At 49.1% G+C, this 21,955-nt stretch overlaps 1 protein-coding gene across 1 annotated transcript in view; it reads left to right on the top strand.

The window, feature by feature from the left end:
• The window catches only part of RNF165 (ring finger protein 165), a 102,730-nt gene extending 81,461 nt beyond the window's left edge, over nt 1-21,269 (top strand). Inside the window, exons 2-8 of the mRNA XM_032603219.1 lie at nt 5,579-5,894; nt 7,557-7,667; nt 12,629-12,758; nt 14,404-14,508; nt 14,818-14,913; nt 19,910-20,016; nt 20,525-21,269. Of these exons, the coding sequence (XP_032459110.1) occupies nt 5,579-5,894; nt 7,557-7,667; nt 12,629-12,758; nt 14,404-14,508; nt 14,818-14,913; nt 19,910-20,016; nt 20,525-20,642 (983 nt within the window). The 3' untranslated portion in view covers nt 20,643-21,269. The remainder of the gene's footprint in view (nt 1-5,578; nt 5,895-7,556; nt 7,668-12,628; nt 12,759-14,403; nt 14,509-14,817; nt 14,914-19,909; nt 20,017-20,524) is intronic.
• The last annotated feature ends 686 nt before the right edge of the window (nt 21,270-21,955 follow it).

Genomic DNA, 21,955 nt, shown 5'->3' with positions numbered 1-21,955 from the left:
AGCCTTTGGCCCCCACGTCTCCGCTTCTCTTTTACCTTCCCTTCCTCATGGGGCTGTGTGGTTTCTGCTGTTCCGCCCCCTCTCCAGCTGCCAGCCGCTTTGGCTCCCTGCCCATGAGGCACGAATCAGCCACCAGCTCTTGTGGAGCGCCTGCGTGTGCCAGGTGGCCATCAGGCAAGCTCCAGCACAGTGGTCTCCCCCTGCCCCAGCCCTGCCTTGCTTAGGCCCCAGGGGAGCACCCCTGCTTGAAGGTGCTGCCAGCTAGCTCTCAGGGGGTCCTCCCAGCTAGCTCTCAGGGGGGTCCTATAGCATCAATCTCCAGAATTCTAAGGTGCACGTGTTTTTCTACACATTTCTGAAACTAATTTGTGTCTTACACTTGCTGTGTTTCTTTAATGTGGTGTTTTTTTTTAAAAAAAAATGTAACCCCTCTTTCTCCTCACTCCCTAAAAATGTTACTTAGTTCATGATGAATCCTCCAATTGATGGCATTTCAGTCTTGGGGAAATAAGATAAATGGATAATATATTCAAGGACACCTGGAGATTATCTTTTTAACCCAAAGGAGTAACTCTAATGGGAAAAATTGTAGGTTGTTTGTTGATGAGGGCATTTTGGGCTGTGTTACTCAGCTGTCACTGGTCACTGGCTTGTCATGGGCCCGACTAGTCTACCCTAAGAACTTCACTCCTCTGGTCTTAGAGACCGAATACAGCAGCTGCTACTTTCACAGACCCTACAGCACACAGGGTTGGGGTGAGTCAGGGGCCCCAGAATGGATGTCTCCTGCCTTTAATCCTTCTGAGCAGAGCTGATGAGACTGAGAACCCTCTGGGGATGGAGATGGCAGGGGAGAGGGGGCACAAAGTCCCAGAACAGAAGTCAAAGGACTTTTGCAGGTAGAAATTGTCTGAAATATTATGAGACATATAGATACTTTTGTTCACTTTTCTCTTGCTGCCCATCCAGGAGAGAGGGCTGCTGCTCTCACTGCCCAGTGCATCAGTTGGAGGGCACAGGTTACGGGAGAGTGGAAACCTCTCCAGGGTGGTGGTCGGTCCTCTCCCTAATGGGCCTCCATAGAAACCGGAAGGGCCTCCCTCACAGGGTGGGCACCCTCCTGGCAGGAGGGGCTTGTGGGAGGGAGGCAGCTGCGGTTCCTGGTGGTGGGAGAGGCTCCACCAGCCCCCGAGGGGGAGGACGCTGGCCTGCTCTGCCTGCTCAGTCCCTGTGCACTGCAGCTTTAAAACCTTGAGCTCACCTGGGCCTACTTGCCACTCTCTTTCCCTCTCGATTTCAAATCAGTTGGCCTTCAACCAGCCCCAGTGCGTCAGTCGCCTGGAGCCACTGCTTTTCGCTCAGTCCCTCCAGCAGTCAGCCAACCAGGTATTTACTGAGTGCCAGCTCCAGAGAGGTGCGTGGGGATCCAGAAACAGCAAGACAGGAAGCTCAGCCAGCTGGGGGCGGTGAGTGTGAAGAAGCAGCTCAAGGTAGCTACTGTCAGGTGCCAAATGAGTGGTAGTGACAGGGCCTTCTACAGGAATGCAGAGGAGGAAGGCGTCCCTGGGGGCTGGGAGGCAGGGGAGGCATTTTTTGAGTTGCTGAGAGATGACCTTTAAAGACAGGGAAGGCAGCAACCAGCATGAGCAATGGCCCCGGGGTGGGAATGTGCATGGAGTGTCTGGGGATCTGATGTGGGGGAGGGCGTGGGCGGTGGGGATCAGGGGGACGGAGCTTGAGGATCAGGCTAAGGGGTGTGCATCTCACCAGTAAACAGTGGGGACTCCCCCTCTGAAGGCAGACCAGTTAGCAAACTTGGCTAAGATTCTTTGCTCTATGTACGGAGTTGGTCTTTTTCTTTTGGAGCTGCATTGTCCAACACGGAAGCCGCTAACCACAAGTGGCTATCCGAACTAAGGTGTGTTGTAAGTGCCAGATGTACACTGGATTTTGAAGACTTAATATGAAAAAAAGCCCAATGTAAAATATCTCGATAATTTTTTTATATTGAGTACATGTTGAAACAATATTTTGGATATACTGAGTTATATAACATATACTATTAAAATTAAATTCACCTGTCTCTTTTTACTTCTTTAAAGGTGGCTACTAGAAAATTTACAATTACATATGTGGCTCACATTGTAATTTAATAGACAGTGCTGGATTGGAGTCTTTACAATATCCTTTTTTGTTAAACCCCATTCCCTTCTTCTGCAGTCATGCCTGTCTTTCACTTTGTTAGCTTTCGACAGCTCTCCTTTCTTTTCTTGCTTCCTTTCGTCATGTAGACGTGGACCTTCTCCTCCTTTTTTATGGTATGATAGATGGTGGTGAGGGAGAAGGGGGAATCCAGAGCCTGCTTGCTCAGGCTACAGCCCCTGGACTCATGGAAGCCAGAATTCACCAGGCAGAGGAGGCCCTACTGATCTAGAATGCTGGTGGGAATTAAGGTTCTAGATCATTCTTTTCTGGCTCACTTGCAGTGAGCCAGAAATGCATTTTATTTCCATTTTGTTTTGCAAATATTTATTTTTAAAAGATTAAAAAAAATCTATCAATGGCCTGCATGTCATTTACAAAGTCAGATAGCTCCAATATAAGACACATTTAGTAAAACAGCAATTGTCTGCCCCTTGCCCTCCCCACCCTAGTCCCACCACTAGAAGCTCAACATTTCCAACTCTTCTTCGAGTATTTACTTCCTGAAATATATAAATTACTAAGTAATTTCTAAATAAATTCTTTTACTGCTCTTTGTTGATTTTTCAATTTTGACATTGTCTATTTTCTTCTTATTATGGAAGAAATGTCCTTTTCTGTTCTAAAATAGTTTATTAATGCTTGTTGTGTTATTAATATATAAATATTGTTCACTGCTGAACCAAGTAATATGTAATAATTACACTTTCTGAACAATTTTTTCTCTTCCTAGAGGTAATAATTGCTTGCTTTCTGTGACATTTTTACAAATTCTTACCAAATGCTCTACGAAATTGGAAAATTCCTTCAAATACTATTTTCACGTGGCCAAATCTGATGGTAATGTTATATTTTTGATCCACCCCCAGCTACCCCTCAGAGCGCCCTCCCTCCTCCCTGCCTTGAAATGATTGCTGGAGGCCCTGTACAACCATGTGCTTGGGAAAGCCCCCTCTTCCAGGTGTCACCCCCTATTTCTTTGCTTCTTTCTTTTGGTTTGCATCAGTAGTTCTTTGAGAAAGGGTGTGAGAAGATTAATTATTTTGAGACCCTCCATGGTTGAAAATGGCGTTATTCTACTCTCACGCTTGATTAATAGTTTGGCTGGGCACGGAATTCTAGATTGAACATCTTCCCCCGACACCCCTTTGGCACCTTGAGAGCAGTTGCTCTACTGTTTTCAAGTTTCCAGTGTTGCTCTTGAAAAATCTGGTGCTATCCTGCTCCCAGACCCTTCGAATGGGACCAGTTTGCTTTCTCTCTGGAAGGTGTCAGGATCATCTCTCTGCCCCACTGCTTGGACATTTCCCAGGGAGATGCCTTGGTGTGTGGTTCTTCTCCCCCCTCCCCCCATTTTGCTGGGCGCTCAGAGGCCCTTTTCTATCTAGAAGCTGACCGTCAGTTCTGGGAAATACTTTAAATAATTTTTTCCCACAATTTTCTCCATTCTTTCTCTCTTACTAGAAAACTGCGGAATCTTCTGACTGCATCCTTCAACGCTGGTATCTTTTTCCTCAACTCCTTGTTTTCTTGTTCTGCTTCCTGGGAAATCTCCCCAGCGTTATCTTCCAGCCCTTCTGCTGAATTTCAGATTTCACCTCTTATATTTTTAATTTCCAAGAGCTCTCTTGTTTTTTCATTGCTCCTTTTAAGGGAGCTTGTTGTTGTCTCATGGACCCGACATCATTTTTCTGAGGATATTAATTCAAGTGTTTTGAAGTTTATTTTTTTCGGATCCTTGCATTACTTCTATTTCTCTGAGTTTATTTTATCTTATTTTATTTTAATTTAGTATATTCTTTCTCTCTTTTCACTTTGTAATATTCCTCAAGGGACTGGTCATCCTTGGCTGTCTGTTCATATTGAAGAGTAGATCACTAATAACTTTCAGAATCTGTGTGTGTGTGTGTATGGATATGGACCTTTCAACTTATGGGCTTTATTATGGAGTCGCCAGTTGGGGACTCAACCATTTTACGGGGTACTCCCAACCAGAAGGAACTGTAGAGCTATTTCTGGGGCCAGTTTCCAACCTGGGGCTGTGGGGCATGCAGGGGAGGGGCACCTGAGTGGCAGCACCGTCTGAACCAAGAGGCAGAAGGAAGCAGGGGTTTCCAAAGTTCCACGTATAAGACTTTCGCTTAAGCCCCCCGTTTGAGCACGGTGCTGCACCCCTGTACTCCTCTACTGGAGCCTTTCTGGCTCAGTTTCCCTGCAAAATGCCAGGGTGAGGGAGTGGCAGTCACTGCCCTGCATGGGAGAGGGGAGATGCCCTGGGCAGAATTGCTCCTCATAGAGACTGGCCACCAGCCTCCCTGTTCTCAGCGCCGCCATCTCTCCTGCCACCACAGGAGTTGTCCTGACCCTTCCAGCATGTGTGGCAAGATCTGTCCGCTTCTCGTTGACTGCGCCTTCATTAGGTGCTTGGTTTCCAATTCCTCAGCTCTGCTAATTGCTCCATCTGCTTTCCACCTTCCAAAAATCTGTTGACATTTGTTGCCTGCTGATGTCACCTCTCCTGTTCTCTCTTGTCCTTGTCTGTTTATTTTCTCTTTATACCTTTGCTCTCATTTCAGTGGGGTTTGGGAAGGAGCAGATATATGTTGAACCTGTCATGTTTAGCAGGAAGCCTCTGTAAAGCTTCCTGAGGTGCCAAGTTCACTCCTTCCTTGTTAAAGGACTCCAACGCTGAGAGCTGGATCTTTGCTTACGGAAAATTTGTAAGGCTTTGTCATCATCAAGGTCAATGTTATTTAGAAGGTAGTAGAGACTAGATTAAATGCAGCGTTGAGCCCAGCTTATTGCTGGAAATCTTTGCTTTTAAATAAATTATAATATAATAACAAATTATTTCATTATTACTTAAAAACTTTGTGGGATTAGATTTTTTATTTTTCTTAAAATTGCATGGAAAACAACTTCTGGTTATTTTCTCTTTGGAAATTTGGGCTCCCTGTCGGCTGGGTCCTGGCTAGCCAAGTCTTCAGTAGAGTTCAGAGCTTGACTAGGCTGGACTGAATTTTCTCTAGGCATCTATTTAAAAAGGTAGTAGGGTCAATAAGGTTGCATGGGAGAAATTTAAGAAAGCCAAACTGCCTCCAGGGACCTTAAAGTTCCTTTAACAAGTGTGCTAATTTAAAAGAAGGTGCTTATCTATTTATTAAACAAGATACTCCCCCCACTCTCCAACACATACTGCACAGAGACTTTACTAGAGAGCACCGATGACAATTTGTATACAAAAGTGATGACACTGTTGTGTTCTAATGAAGGTCTTGAGTTTCACCAGCTGCAGGTTGGGGGTAGGGGGAGATGGGGTCTGTGGGAGAGGGGAGCAGGGCTGGTCCTCATGGAGTCTTTGTCATTGCTTCTCCAGGTGCCCCATTTCAAAGGTCTCAGCATCCTCACGCTACCTCCTGCCGCCACTTCCATCTGGGCCCCCCCCAGCCGCAGCAGCTCGCTCCCGACTTCCCCCTGGCCCACCCGGTGCAGTCGCAGCCGGGCCTCAGCGCCCACATGGCCCCGGCCCACCAGCACAGCGGCGCCCTGCATCAGTCGCTGACCCCGCTGCCCACCCTGCAGTTCCAGGACGTCACAGGTCCCTCCTTCCTACCTCAGGCCCTGCACCAGCAATACCTCCTGCAGCAGCAGCTCCTGGAAGCTCAGCACCGCAGGCTCCTCTCGCACCCCAGGTGTGTGTGCTACCTGGGCAGGGGTTGGGCGGGGCGGGGCGGGGGCAGGGCCCAGCGCTGGACCCCTGGCTTCTACCCTGCCAGGCTTGGCCAGCAGTCAGTCACCAAATGAGTCTCTGCGTAGGAGGCAGCTTTTGCTCCACTTTGAGGCATTTGTTTCGGGCAGTGAGCGCTGCCTTAACCTGATACGGGTTCCCTCTGTTGTTAGTGTGTGTCCCTGTCATATCGTCCAGGTAACTGGCCAGGAGCTGGGTAAGTGGTAGGCTAGGATGCTCACAGTGGACTTTTCAACGCTGTGGGAGACTAGACTAGGGGACCCCTCACATCCCCTCAAACTTCATGGTCACCAGATTCTAACATTGGCAGTCCCTAAGGGATACCTCAGGACAGGGCTGGGTCAGCCCTGCCCTCAGAGAGCCCACCGTCTGGTTGGAGAGACCAGCTATGAAACAAGTGCAGAGTAAAATGAGACAATACTAATCAAGTGGGGCTGAAGTAGCTGTGGGATCCTGGGCAAGTCACTTCACCTCTCTGAGCCTCAATTGTTAAGAGAAGGAGCTGTACAAGTTAAGTTGTTCTCAAACATTTTTGTCTCAGGACCCTTTTTACACTCTTAAAACTTATTGAGGATTACAGCAAGCTCCTGTTTATGTGGGTTATGACTATTGATACTTACCCTATTAGAAATTAAAACAGAAATTTAAAAATACTTATTAATTCATTTAAAAATAACAATAACAAAGGTATATGTTAACACCAATAATATGTTTTTCAAAAAATAACTGTATTTTTTGCATCTAAATCAGTGAAAAGAGTGACTTTTTAAAAATACATATTTACAAATCTTTTTCATGCCTGGCTTAATAGAAGATGGCTGTGTTCTCAAGTCTTCTTCTGCACTCAAATGTGGCAGAATCACATGTCATGTAGTTTCTAGAAAATTCCACTGTTCACTTGTGAGAGAATGAGAGTGAAAAAGCAAATAACATGATAGTATTATTATGAAATTCATTTTGACCTCGTAAACCCCATGAAGGGGTCTCAGGGACTGCCAGGGTTGCTTGGAGCACACTTTGAGCACCTCTGGACTTGATGATCTTTAAGGCCCCAAGCGTCCATGTCTGTAGAGGTTGGGGTGCCTGCGACAGAAGGTGAGTGCTGTAGGAGGTCAGAGGAAAGAGAGGTCACCATGATCTGGAGTGTTCAGGGAGGCCTTCCTGGAGGAGGTGGCTTTGCCCTGGGCCATGAAAGCTGGGAAGAGTGTGGAGAGGGTGGAGGAGAGGAGAAGAGCATGGTGGGAGCAGAGGGGGTGCACAGAGGTGGGAGAGCCTACAGGGGGCCGGTCTGTGTGTCCTGAATACATCCCACCAAGGACAGAGGGGAGCAGTAGGAGAAGGAGTAGAGAAGCTAGAGAGACCGGGTGAGACAGCTGACCTGCAGTAGTCACACCCAGGGAGAGGCTCAGTATAGTGGCAGGCCAGAGACAGCGGGAATTTCTGAGTTATTGGCTGCTGCCCAGGAAGCTTCCTTGGAGTTTGGGAAGAGGGCTGAAGGCCGCTGCTCCACACGCAGGCTGTGGGCTGGGGCTGCTGAGCACTCCTGGGAGCTGGGCTGGCCCTGGGCAGCCCTGACGCCTGGATTCCTCCTTCCCTTCCGGGGCAGGCGGAGTCAGGAGCGAGTGTCTGTCCACCCTCACCGCCTCCACCCCAGCTTCGACTTCGGCCACCAACTACAGACACCTCAGCCCAGGTATTTGGCTGAGGGTACTGACTGGTGAGTGGGGTCCCTGGGGGAGGGAGGGAGGAGGGTCTTGTCTGATCCATAGAGCTCCTGTTTCCTTCACTTCAATGATGCCGGAGTCCTAGTCTTCAAGCCCCAGCTTTTGCCCTGTCCACCCTCAGGGCCAGATGGCCCCCCAAGGTCCTGGTTCCAGCAATGAGCTCAGATGTGGCTAGGTGCCATCATGTGCCCAGCCTTGGGTTCAGTGTTCATGGTACTGCAGGGGAGGATGGGACAGGAATGCAAAGCATCTCCCAAGCTCAGGGAGTGCTGTGAACCAGTGGTCCCTGGGAGGGGGGCGGAAAGGAGAATCTCAGGAGCTAGCATGGTCAGGGAAGGCTTCCTGGAGGGGGTGGGCCTTGAGGAGTCCAGAGAGAAGTGCCAGGGCACGCCAGCCAGGCAAAACAGGGTCATGGAGATAGAGCCAGCTGGGTTGGAGGCAAGGACTGGGGAGATTGGCTGGGGAGAGGTTGAGGGCTTGGTTGTGGTGTCTTTGTAGGCAGCGGGCCCCTGTGACGTCTTCCCACAGTCTCCTGCACTCAGGGCAGAGGACTTTGTTGCCCTGGGATGCATCATTGCTTTGTTTTGGATACTTGGTCCCACCCTACTCACAGGTTCTAGCTCAGGGGAGGGCTGACCTAAACTAGGGCTGGATCTAAACACCTGAACACTTGAAAAAGATGTGTAGTTCACTAAAGTATTTAGAGGTAAAGAGCATCATGCCTTCAACTTATTTTTAAATAGTTTAGGGAAAAAAATCCACGGAGAACTCTGTGTGTATGTTCGTATGTATGGATGTATACGTGGAGAGAGAGGAGGAAATAGAAATGCAGTAAGGTAGTAAAATTTTAACACTTGGGGAATCTGAGTGAAGAGTATCCAGGAATTTTTTGCAACTTTGAGGTAAAAAAGTGTGTGTGTGTGTGTGTGTGTCTGTTTTAAAGAATGTAAAAACAAACAAAAAACCTCAACGGAAAGAGATGGGCTATTTAAAAAACAGACGTGCATTAGTGTCATTACTTAGCCATTTAGTCAGGCAAACTGGTGTGGGCAAGGGTTGCTTTGGAAGCAGCCTAGGACCAGACACCCAGGAATGGTTCAAAAGGGTAGTTCTGGTTGACTGGACGCTAAAGGTGCTTCTAGGTGCAGGAAATGGTTGATTTGACAGGTTCCGTGTCTCCAGCTCTTAGTAGTTCTCAGGTTTTCTCTGTTAGATTTAACGCTCTCCTAAAACATAGATTGCACCACGGCCAGCTTCAGCCCAGACTTTTTCTAATTAGCAGATTCAAATTAGGAAGATTTAATTGTTGTTTGGATGAAATTCTGTCCCTCAGCAGGCAAGTCAATCCAGTTTAATTCTCTTCAGCACACAGAGCACCTGGGGTCCTTGTGTACGGCTGAGGGATCTGAACAAGGTCCAGCGTGGCAAGTGGGAGGGGATAGGAGACGCGGTGAGGCGGATGCTGCTGAGATGTGGGAGGTGCGGTGCGGGTTAGGCCGCCGACTTGCTCCTGTGCTCCTCGCTCATTTCTGTCGCTCTGCATTCCTGACCCCTGCTTGCCTGGAGAAACAGAGAGGCGGGGGCCCTGAGAGGCTGGCCTGTGCCCCAGCAGGGGACGCTGGGAGGCCCCTGGGCTGAGTCCCGCCCCGGGTCCACCCGGGGCCATTTCTGCCTGTCCTGTCCCCACTTCCCAAGTAGGAGGTGCTTTCTCCTCCCTGTAATTAGCTCTGCTCCAGCAAGGGTCATCCAAGTGGTGACGAGGGGCTTTTCATCCCACCCCTCTTTTCCAGGGAGGCCTCTTCTGCCAGGAGATGTGAGGTCTGGAAATTAGATGACAGGAAATGCATTGTAGGAGGGGCTTCGCGCACCCTCTGCAAGGATCCCTGGGAGGGAGGAGGTGGGGAGTGTGTCTGCGCACCCCACCTTTCCTTTAGAGAATCATCAGAAACCACTGATTTCTGCCCTAGTCATTCCAGGAATTGGCATGCCCCAATAGCTCTTGTCCAGCCCCAGGCCTGAGGCTGCCTGGCCCTCCCCCCCTTATTTTAGGAGATTCTAGCCCTACCCAAGCAGCTGTGCGCACTGAGCATCCTGGCCTGGGAGTGTGTGGGAGCAGCAGGCCTTGGAGGATAAATCCTCCCCAATCTCCCCTTTCTGGCCTGGGCCCGATAACTTGACCCTGACCTTGAGCCCTGCTCCAGTGTCCGGAGACATCGTGTTCCTTTGACTCAGTCCTGGGTTCACAGTTCTGACTCTGCCCCCAGTGTAGATGGCAGCCTGTGTGGCCACACAGCCCTAGCCCTGCCTGGGCACCTGGGAGAGGGGGGTAGGGGTGAGAGCTTCCTACCATCCTTCCCCTGCAAGCAGCTCGGCCTCAGCAAAGGAGCCCTGTTCGAGGATCCTGGGTTTGGGAAGGGATTTTTGATGAGATGATAAAAGGGGATCCCAGAGCCCACTCAGGCCCAACCTGGGCAGATCACCTCTCTCATCTGAGGGCTGAGGTGTGTTTTGCCTCTCCACTCAGCATTCCTAGAATTGGAGGGATTCTGTTCCCAGTTCCTTGGGACTTTGCTTTTGGTAGAATTCCCTTAACATCTCTCTGCTACTTTGAATCTGTTGGATTCCCTGGGACTGCTGGGCAGGTGCTAAGAGTCAGAGTTTCTGCCACGTGAGGTGCCCCAGGGAACTCCTTTCCCCGAGGCAGGTCATGGGGTGAGCCCAGGTGAGGATCGGAAACCCTGGAGCCCCTAACTGGCTAGCCTGGGGCCATGGATAAGGCACTGGCCTTCTTCAGGCCTCTGCTGGGCCTGCGAAAGTGAGGGACTGGACTAAGAGAATTTCTAAGTTTGCTTCCAACTGGCTCCAAGAGTTACCTCATGTCCCAAGTGACAGACTCATCAGGAGTTGTTCCAGGGATGTGGGCTAATATATAGAGGAAATGTAGGAATATATATATATATGTCATACTGTATAGACATCACAGCTGGAAGCAGAAATTCCTTTAATGCTCCTCATATTAAAAAAAAAGGTAGGGCTTCCCTGGTGGCGCAGTGGTTGAGAGTCTGCCTGCCGATGCAGGGGACACGGGTTCGTGCCCCGGTCTGGGAAGATCCCACTTGCCGCAGAGCAGCTGGGCCCGTGAGCCATGGCTGCTGAGCCTGCGCGTCCGGAGCAACGGGAGAGGCAGCAACAGTGAGAGGCCCGCGTAACACACACACACACACACACACACACAAAAAGTATTTGTTGAATCAGGCTTTTTTTCCTGTAGTTTCCCCTCATCTGGATTTTGCTGGTTATGCTCTGGAGGTGTCACCTCAGACGCCCCTTGGTTTGCTAAACTCACTATACACTGGCACCCAGGTTGCGACTTGAGCAGATTCAGCTTCAACTTGCATTTTCTGGCAAAAAACACTTCATATGAGGTGCTGTGTTCTTCCAGCAGATAGCTGGTTGACTCTCCTGTGTGATGTTAGTAGCAATTGATAATCTTTGCCCAGATCCTTTATTTCTTTAGGGGATGAAAGAAGGTGACAAATAATTCAATCATTCCTTATTCATTTATTAGCTAGAAAACTTTCATAAAGAGCAATTTTCCTTCATCCTTGATTTGGTTGCCCTGAAGTACAGTTAACAGAGGAAAGGCAGGATAAATGTTTGGTTCTTCCCCTTTATTTTTTATTATTTTTTTTGCGGTGCGCGGGCCTCTCACTATTGTTGCCTCTCCCTTTGCGGAGCACAGGCTCCGGACGCGCAGGCTCAGCGGCCATGGCTCACGGGTCCAGCCGCTCCACAGCATCCTCCCAGACCGGGGCACGAACCCGTGTCCCCTGCATCGGCAGGCGGACTCTCAACCACTGCGCCACCAGGGAAGTCCCTTCCCCTTTATTTATTAGTTTTCAAAATGAAGCATTGGTTCCCTAGCATCTTTCAAAGGCGATCAGTTTTCTTTAGCATCATTTCATTCTCATGGATTTGAACCTATTTGATGTATTTCAGTCTATTGCGGTTACACTCATTGATACAAAATGCCCAAATTCTGCCAGTGGGAGCCTCTCCAGGATGGTTCCCGAATCCTTTTGACTTGACCTTGATAACTTCCTTGCTTTTAGTTATGACAAGATGTTTCAATCTCATGGTGCACAGTTTTTTTTTTTCTGTCTCAGACCAGAACTTAGCCATTTTCCAAGGAACACTGGACTCTTTTCAGTTGATTGATTTTTTTTTTTTTTTTTTGCGGTACGCGGGCCTCTCACTGTTGTGGCCTCTCCCGCTGCGGAGCACAGGCTCCGGACGCGCAGGCTCAGCAGCCATGGCTCACGGGCCCAGCTGCTCCGCGACATGTGGGATCTTCCCAGACCGGGGCACGAACCCGTGTCCCCTGCATCGGCAGGCGGACTCTCAACCGCTGCACCACCAGGGAAGCCCAGTTGATTGATTTTTAAGAGAAATGAGTTTCCTGTATGGTGAGGAGCAGGGGCAGTGGTCCAGGAGAGCTTTCCTGCCTCACAGCTGCAGGTCCCTCTCCTATTATTTTCTCAAAGTGGTTAAAGTATGGCCTCTGCCCCCCTCCACTCTATCTGGAGCTGTCTTTCCTTTGCTCTGTATCCGTGACCGGCTTATTTGGATTCCTCTTTCAGCATTTCTCTCAGGGACGGGCTTTGGTGCACTAGTCTCAAGTAGTATGAGGCCCAGACTATACCGGCCCCTTCGATCTAGCAGAGCCCTTCCTTCTCCGAGTCTCGGCTCCCTTCGCCGTAAAGAGAGGGGCGGGGCTTCTCCGAGTATCGTTCCCCTTCGCCGTAAAGAGAGGGGCGGGGCTGGGCGAGACTGAACCCCTTGCAGCTCCGGCACTTTGTGACTCTGATTCTACTCGACGGGCTTGATGTCTGAGGTCCCTTCTGCAACCCGATGGCCGGATCACCTGTGCTTCACCGTGGCTGTGTCCCTGCAGGGATCTCAGTGTGGACACCGGCTTGAGTCCCGCTCAGTTCCAGGTGCGGCCCATGCCTCAGCATTATCAGCATTACCTAGCGACTCCTCGAATGCACCACTTTCCCCGAAACTCCTCCTCCACGCAGATGGTGAGTGAGAGGCTCTGCCAGGAAACTGACTCCCTTGCTGCCTGTTGGTGCCAATGGTGGGCTGAGGCCTGTGGCTCCCTCGTGTCCTGCCCGGCTGTGTCCTGAGCACAGGCAGGTCAGCCGCTCCCCTCCCCTCCCAGCTCCTATTCCCAACTGGGCTTGAAAGGGAAAGAAAGCAAAGCTGCTGGACCAGAAGCCAGCACTGCTGAAAGGAGGTGGGGCACTGGGGGTGGGGCAAGGGGCCCTGTGGCAGGCCCCGGTCTTGGGGGGGTGGGGGGTAGAGTGAGGGAGGATGGGGGGAAGGCTCAGGGCTAAGAGCAAGCAGCGTAGTCCCTGGACCCCATGTGACCTCATTTAGTTAATTTATTGGGTCAGCTTCTCCCGGAGCTTTGGTTTTACTTATCCGTGAAATGGGATGAAGATGCCTGGTGTGGGGAACACAGGAGACCCCAGAAGTGGCCCCTGGGGCTGCCTGCTGATCTGGTGCTGCCTTGTGCAGAGGGCCGGTCTTCAGCGCTGCAGGGTGTGGCGACTGTGGTGGGGTTTGGGGCCTTTGCATACCTGGCATCCTGAGCTGTGTGGAATGAAGGTGAAGATAGTCCACTAAAGCAGCGAAAGGCCGATTGAAAACCTTATTTCCAGACAGCTTCTTCATGCTGCTGCCCTAGAGCATAATTCGGCCCTTCCAGCCCTTGCCTTTGCCCTTTAACCACTCGGCACCTCAGTCTCCTCGTGTGTAAAATGAGAGGCTTGGATGAATAATCCCAGAAGCCTTGTCAGCTCGGAAGTTCCAAGGTTCGCCTTATGAAGCACCATCTCCTAAGAATAAAAGTGGTTATTGAGCACTTGCATACCAGGCACCGTTCTAATCACTAGCCTCGCAAAAACACCACACGAAAGGTTTTATCCCTGTTTTACAGATTGGCAAACTGAGGCATAGAAAGATTAAGTCCAGGATCGTGCAGGAGTGAGCTGAGGAGCTCTGACTCACAGCTGGAGACAGGGTGAGGGTCAGGGTGAGGTGAGTGAGGCAGGGCCGTGCAAGGAAAGGATCAGATCCTGTTCTGATTTAAAATTTTGATAGTTTGTTCATTATGGATTCTTTGCATTAATTTTGATTTTAAAATACTACATTAAAGTATTATTTATCTTGGTTACTGAGTCATTCGGTACCTCCTTAAATTTTGTGCCCTCACTTGCCCCACCCTGTTCTGGGCAGTACAGAGCAGAGGGGAAGGGAGTGAACTTTGCCATCCGACTGCCTGGGTTTGAAACCATGGTTCTGTCACTTACTTCATCCGCTTGTGTCTCACTTACCCTATCAGCAAAATGGGAATAGTAATTGCACCCAGGTTACAGGTCAGGTGAGATGATTCAATTAATCGTTTGAAGGGCTTAACAGTGCCTGCCATGAAATAAATGCCCAGTCAGGTTAGTTGTTACTTTACTGATTTTGTTATTCTTTCTGGGGCTGGTTCAGCCCAGGCTTGGTTCTTGATGAGGACAGGGGGACACAGGAGGAGGAAAGATAGCGCTTCCGAACACCGCAGCATCTCAGGGGTGCGCTGATTGGCTACGGGAGGGGGAGTCAGAATCTGGGCTCTTGGAGCCTGGAATCCTGTCTGAGGCGTTTTCTCCCCAACAGGTCGTCCATGAAATCCGAAACTACCCTTACCCTCAGCTTCACTTCCTTGCTCTCCAGGGACTGAATGCCAGCAGACACACATCCGCTGTGCGGGACAGCTATGAGGTACGCCCCGCCCCTCTGTCTGGGGACTCTCCAGTCAGCCTGGCTCCCTCTGGCTTGGTGGAGATGCCACTGCCCCCTCTCCCTCCCCTGCGGGTGGGGAGGGCATGGGTGGTAGGCATAGCCTCAGGGTTGAGAGTAGGAGAGAGAAAAAGAGAGTGAGTAGAGATCTCGCAGTCTTTGAGCACTCGACAATTCTTCCCATCGACGTGAATGCTCTGCAGGTCTCTCAGTGCCCCTCCTCCTTATCATGAGTGCATGCGTGTGTTTGCACGTGCAGAATGCACACATCCACATGTTCTCTCTTTGTAGGAGCTGCTGCAGCTCGAGGACAGGTTAGGAAATGTGACTCGGGGAGCTGTACAGAACACCATTGAGAGGTTCACCTTCCCCCACAAGTACAAGAAGGTGAGCCAACCAGCAGGTCAGCCTGCATAGTTGGGGTTGGGGTGGGTACGATATAGTTGACCCTGGCCCAGCTTTCCACCAAGGGGCACAGTCTGAACTCTAGAAGCTTTTGCTCTGGCTAGATGCTCTGAAGCTCTGCTACCTTCCCAGGGTCTTCTCCCTCGCTTCTGCCAGGTGTGACCAGGAAGGGAGCTGGGTATGTGTGTGTGCATGTGGACTCGTGAGTGGGTGTACAGAGAGATGAATGTTTGTATCTGAATGAGGAGGGCCAAGGGAGCACCTGCACTGCAGGCTAAGATTTACCTTAGAAAAGATTCCAAGTCCAGTCTCACATGTGGACAAACAGGCGGCTAAGGCTTCAGAGCGTAGGTTTCCGGTCCTCGGTGAGCATCAGGTTTGCGTGGGGTGCTTTTAAAGCCACAGATTCACAGGCTCTACCCTAAGCCTGTGGAGGAAGACTCTCCAGGAAGACTCTGGAGTAGGACTGGAGTCCAGGAATTGGAGTTAAATTTTAAAAAAAAATTCAAATAAGAAATTTGGAAGTAACCAATCTGTCTTTCAATAAGTAAATGGGTAAGTAAACTTTGGTAGATCCATACAATGGAATATTATTCTATGATTTAAAAAAATAAGCTATTAAGCCATGAATAGATGTGATGCAGAAAATATGCATATTAGTAAGTGAAAGAAGCTGACTTGAAAAGGCTGCATACTGTATGATTCCAAATACACAGCATTCTAGAAAAGGTAAGAGTAGACAGTAAAAAGATCCATTGTTGCCAGGGGCTTTAGGAGAGGGATAGGCAAATGAATAGGTGGATGATAGGGGACTTTTAGGGCAGTGAAACTATTTTTTATGCTACTGTAATGGTGGACATGACATGACATTATGCATTTGTTAAACCCTTAGAACGCTAATGTCGATTAATGGACTTTATTAATAATGATGTATCACTCTTGGTGCATCAGTTGTAACAAATGTACCACACTAGTGCAAGATATTAATAGGGCAAACTGTGAGTTTTGAGAGGGGAAGGGAGGGAACACACTGTATTTTCTGCTGAGTCTTCAAATAAACTAACACTGCTCTATGAAATAAAGTCTGCCATGAAAACAGGTAAATAAATACTTTTTTTTTTTTTTTTTTGCGGTACGCGGGCCTCTCACTGTTGTGGCCTCTCCCGTTGCAGAGCACAGGCTCCAGACGCGCAGGCTCAGCGGCCATGGCTCACGGGCCCCACCGCTCCGCGGCATGTGGGATCTTCCCGGACCGGGGCACGAACCCGTGTCCCCTGCATTGGCAGGCGGACTCTCAACCACTGCGCCACCAGGGAAGCCCAATACTTTTTAAAATTTAGGAATTAAAAGCTTGAGAAGCACTGAGAAACTTGGAGCAGGAAAATGCTCATGGTGGTCAAGCCAGAGCCCATCTTCACCCCCTCAGAAGGCCACAGGCTGCAGTGGCTGTGAGCACTAGGTGTTGGAAACAGGGCCAGTTTTGAATTTCAGTTTTACTACTGTCTTTGGGCTGCTATAACAAAATGCCTTCTACTTGGTGGCTTAAACAACAGACATTTATTTCTGACAGTTTTGGAGGCTGGGAAGTCCAAGACCAAGGCACTGGCAGATTTGGTTCTTAGTGAGGGCTCTCTTCCAGGCTGGCAGACGGCTGACTTCTTGCTGTGTCCTCACATGGCAGAGAGGAAGCTCTGGTGTCTTTTTCCATTCTTATAAGGGCACCAATCCCATCTTGGGGGACCTACCTTCATGACCTCACCTAGACCTAATTACCCCCCAGAGACCCCATCTCCATCACATTGGGAGGGGTGGTTAGGGCTTCAACATGTGAATTTGGGGGAGGGGTGGTTAGGGCTTCAACATATGAATTTGGGGGGAGGGGGACAAACACTCAGTCCCTAACCACCACTTATAGCTGTGTAACTCCGGACAGCTTACTTGGCTTTTCTGGCCCTTCCCTTGCCCTTTTTCATGCAAAATGGGAAAGATATGTTAGTAGCTGCCATAGGGGGACTCTGGGGATTCAGTGGGACAGTGCGTATACACAGCTTAGCATGGTGCCCAGTACCTGGTGACTGTTCAGAAGTAGGGAGCTGCTCTCACCTTGATTCTAGGCTTGCCCAGGTACCCATGGTGTCAATGTCAAAGACCATGAACCTTGGTCTATGCTCCTCATGGAGGCACTGGATTTACCCATCAGTGATTCCAATCAACATTTACTGACACATCTATTATGTGTCAGTCATGGATAGTATGTTAATAGAGGAAACAACAGTATTTCAGTAATTAAATGTGTCATCTGCATGGAGAAAATGATCATTCTCTGGAGGGAGAGCTTGAAGCTTCTGGAGAAGGATGTGGAAGGGAGTGAGGTACGTTCAGGAGCCCGGGAACAACTTCTACCTTCCTGACCAGGGTGGGCTCACTCCTGCCAGAGATGCACACTTCAGCTGTCATTACTTCAACAGGCAGAGAGGAGATAAGGAAAAGAACTAATGCTAAGAATGAAAAGGGAAAATGGACTGAACCAATGACATAAAGAGTTGAGCTAAAAAAATTATGGGAATAAAAGGAGACTTAGGGGAATAAAATATTATAAAAACAGGAATAAGAAGAATTAAAAATGCAAAATGATAGCATTTAAGATCCCCCAAAATATAAAAAAAAATTAAAAAATTTAAACTGAGAGTAAAATAATACAAAACAAAAAAGGATATTTTAAAATAGCAATGATATGATAAGAATAAATAAAAATATAGTCAAAAAGAAAATATAAAAAAACAAGAATTAGGAAAAGATATGAAAATTACATACAAAATTAATGTCAATATCATCAAAGTGAAAACAGAATGTTAATGAAAATGAGAAGGTAAGGGCAAAAGGGGCAGTTCCCACATAAGGTTCTGTGTGGGAACCTTTAAAATACATATTAAATTAAAAATGCTGAAGAAACTTACAGTTAAAATAAAAGTTACATAGATAATGAAAAGAGAAGACAAAAACTGGAAGACCTAAAAGATTAAAAATACAAAGGAAGAAATAGGATAAGATTTGAAAAGAGACAATATAGTTTAAAGAAATATAGATTAGCTATAGTAAAACAAGGTAGGACTATTAAGTTAAAATTGTTAACTATAAAAAGGAAATCCTGAATAATGATGGGAAAAAACAATAGAAAATAGTCTCAATGGTATTTTTTATGGAATTCCCTTTTCTCAAAGGGCCAACTAAAAGGTCACTCCACCAGCAAACACAGCTGGGTTCTTAGGCAGGCAGGTCATCACGACTCCATTCATACTCCAAACCCATGACAATTATATGGGACTACGGATGTAATTCTGACTTTCTGGTTAAGGGTAAACTTATTGCAGTAGGGTGTATAGGGCACAGGGAGGCTGAGAGCAGAAGGTATAGATTTTCTTGTATGTTCTAATAAGGTTACACAATTCCCCAGACTACTTCAGACTCCGGAGCTGAGGACCAGGGACCAGACTGGGGAGACCTGGCATTTAGGCCTGGCCCGAAGGTCATAGTCACTCTCTGGGTGATCTTTATCTTGTGACTCTTCAGATTTCTCTTGGCAAGATGACCTTTAAGTCTGCTTATCCCTGGAGAGGGGGGAAAAGGTTTAGTTTTCTTCCCGTGGGTATTATCAGAATGTTTCACTGCATAGCATGGAGATGGGAACAAGAAAGTGGGCCGATTCCATTCACTGATTAGATTCCTTCCTCCCCAGAATATTTTTTTAAGCACCAGTGATGTGCCTTGTACTTGACCAAGTGTGCGGCAGTATCTAAAGAAGGGTGAGCCGTGGTCCACACCATCCAAGAGCTTGGAACTTTCTACATAGTAGTTAACTATCTTCAAATAATTAGCAAAGAATTTAAAACAGGACAATTAAAGTCAACAAGTATAAACTGAGTGCTTGCATGATGTCTAACATGATATTAGAACTAGTGCTTACCTTTTTAAAAACTTAATACCTTTTTTAAAAAATTGAAGTATAGTTGATTTACAATGTTGTGTTAGTTTCCGGTGTACAGTGGAACTAGTGCCTATTTTAAAGGAAATTTCTGGACAGGCAGAGAGATCAAACAACATAGAATAAGTGTGGTAAAAATTATAGGAGGTAATGCCCAGTTGAGGAAATCTGCCTTCGTCTAGTAATGAAAGAAAAAGTGAATAGACATTAGTTGAGAGAAAGAGAGGAAGGAAGGAAGGAAGGAAGGGAGGGAGGGAGGGAGGGAGGAAGAGAAAAAAGAGTGAATGGATGGAAGGATGGATGGATGGATAGATGAAGCATGCTGAACCTGAAAGTGGAGGGAGAAGTCTGGAGGCAAGGATATAGGTTGGAAAGGATGTAAGGAGGAGTGGACAGCATGAGGGGACTAGAAAAGAGGAAGCTGTTTATGCACAAGCCATAGTTTTCCAAAGATTGGTTCATTAGGTACTCAATTCCTTTCTAAACTCTACGCCTCTAGGACAGTATAAAGTTTAGACCTGGGACATAAGTTGCCTGGAACAACAAAAACTGCTTGGCCTCTTCCGCTGCTCCACTCCTGCACTCTGTATCCTGAAGCAAGGAGGGGGCATGGGGAGGAGGCGGGGAGAAGGGTCTGGGAAGCGCACAGAAGTCTGGGTGTTACTTCAGAACTTAAAAAGTGACTGACTCAGGCTTCCCTGGTGGCGCAGTGGTTGAGAGTCCGCCTGCCGATGCAGGGGATGCGGGTTCGTGCCCCGGTCCGGGAAGATCCCACATGCCGCGGAGCGGCTGGGCCCGTGAGCCATGGCTGCTGAGCCTGCGCGTCCGGAGCCTGTGCTCCGCAACGGGAGAGGCCACAACAGTGAGAGGTCCGTGTACCGCAAAAAAAAAAAAGTGACTGACTCACAGGGAAAGGAGGCTGAAAGGGAGGGGGCAGCTGTGGATGAAAGACAGGGGCCTCCAGGTGAGTTGGTGCTCTTCCTCTGCTTCACACAGCGAAGACCCCAGGATGGCAAGGGCAAGAAGGAAGAGGGGGAGGAGTCAGACACAGATGAGAAATGCACGATCTGTCTGTCTCTGCTGGAAGATGGAGAAGATGTGAGGTAGGAGCCCCGCCTTTTGAGTCCCCCCTCTTCCTTCATGGGGATTGGTGATCAGTCCTGCACCGTGTGTCAGGGGTGCTTGTTTGCCTGTGCACGTGTGTGAACGTGCCAAGTGTGCACAGTGTGCTCTGTGGTTGTCCTAGGAAGGTGGGGTGTGGAATGTTCTAGATGTGTGGTGCCCATGGTGTGGACTCCCAGACACAAAGCTAGGAGAACAGAGAGACATTTGGCCTGAATGGATCTCACACAAAGCCCTGGCTTCATTTCAGGTTGATCTGGAGGGCCAGGAGGAGGAGGGCCTTGGGGCTTTCCCTCCTGTCATGAATTCCCATCCTAGCCACAGCCTTACTCTGTGGCAGAGCCCCCAAAACCTTCTTTGGCCAGGCCCCCAGTGGTCCTGGGTGTGAGTCTCCTCATTCCCCGAGTAGAGTCAGTGTCCCTTGGCTCCTGGCACATCCCGGGGCCCTTCTCCTTGACCATTCCTCCGACTTACCCTCCTCTCTTCCAGGCGCCTACCCTGTATGCATCTCTTTCACCAACTGTGTGTGGACCAGTGGCTCGCCATGAGCAAGAAATGCCCCATCTGCCGAGTGGACATTGAGACACAACTGGGAGCTGACAGCTGAGGGAGGAATTAGCCAGTGGACACCCCATTTTCCTTCACCAGGTCCCCCCACGGCCATAGCCCTTGCAGCCAAACTTTGCCTTCTGAGCCATTTGATGTAGAGGAAAAGCCTGCAAGCACATTTTGTGGAAAGAGGAGTTGGTGGTATCCGTGTCTGAGGAAAGGAGGGGGTGGGGGAGGCCCACCTGTCCAGAGTGGTGACTGCCCCCTCCGTCCGTCCATGTCCATCCACCTGCTTTGCGGGAGGGAGGGAGCTGGCAGTGCCCGGAGCAGGGGTGGGAAGGGGGGGCCCATGCTGCTGAGAATCTAGATGTGATCCTGCAGGTCCTAGCTGATAGCCCGGCCCCTCAATCCTGTCCTTTGAAGGATTGTATATATACCTCTTGACCACGTAGAAACCATGTAGGGGTCTCTAGCTAATTCTGTGGATGGCAGCCAGAGCATGTTAGCTTAAGAAAAATGTTGTGTGTGGTGCTCTAGTCATCTGTGGTGGACATGTCGCTGTTACCGAATCCGCACCAAATAGTTCTCATTGAGTTTCTTGTTTTGGTGCCTGACTGAACCAACCAACGACAGCCCGAATCTTCCCGTCTTTACGAGAGAAAAGGAAAAAGGAATCAAAGGTGAAGAAAAAAGCCAAATCCTGTTTACGGTGAAAAAGGATGATTTTCTTTCACCAGGTTGGGAGGCGGGAGGGGTTCTCGTTTTGTTTCTGTTTTCTCTTGGCTTTTGTTTTTCTCATGTTTACAGTGCACGGAGCGTGGAGGGGCGTCCAGGAAAGAGGAGGACTGGAAAAGGAGCAGATGGGGACTTAGATGGGCCTCTGAGGGGCTCAGCCGGGGTTGGGAAGGCAGCATTTGCGTAGGCGAAGGGGAGAGGTCTGTATTGAAGGAGGGCTCCCCACTTCCAGAGCCCATCTACTTAGCTCCAACCATCGCCCCCTCCCCCCAGTTCCACACTGAACCAGGAGGCGTCAGCTTTCAGCCAGAGCTGCCCCAGGTTCCTCGGAGCCAGGATACCCCTGCTCACGCCAGCTTCTTCCTTTTGGCTGTGCTTATGCCCTGTCACAAAGAGGCAATTTGGCCACTGCCTCTCTAATGCAAAAAATTAACCAGATGCTAAAGATAAAGTAGCATAGGTGATGGACACCTGGTCTTGGCCAAAGTGCTCTCAGCTAGCACGCAAGGGCTGAGGTCAAACACCGTGGACCTCGAGGAGGACCTTGAGCTTCCTTTGGAATGTCTCAGATCCTGATGAAGTCCCTCAGAGATGGCCCTGGCCCAGAGACCACCTTGGCTGGGTTTGGGAGGCCCT

This window comes from Phocoena sinus, chromosome 14, assembly GCF_008692025.1.
Source record: "Phocoena sinus isolate mPhoSin1 chromosome 14, mPhoSin1.pri, whole genome shotgun sequence".
Lineage (NCBI taxonomy): Eukaryota > Metazoa > Chordata > Mammalia > Artiodactyla > Phocoenidae > Phocoena > Phocoena sinus.
Note: the sequence above shows the minus strand (reverse complement) of the source record. Positions and strands in the feature narration are given on the sequence as shown.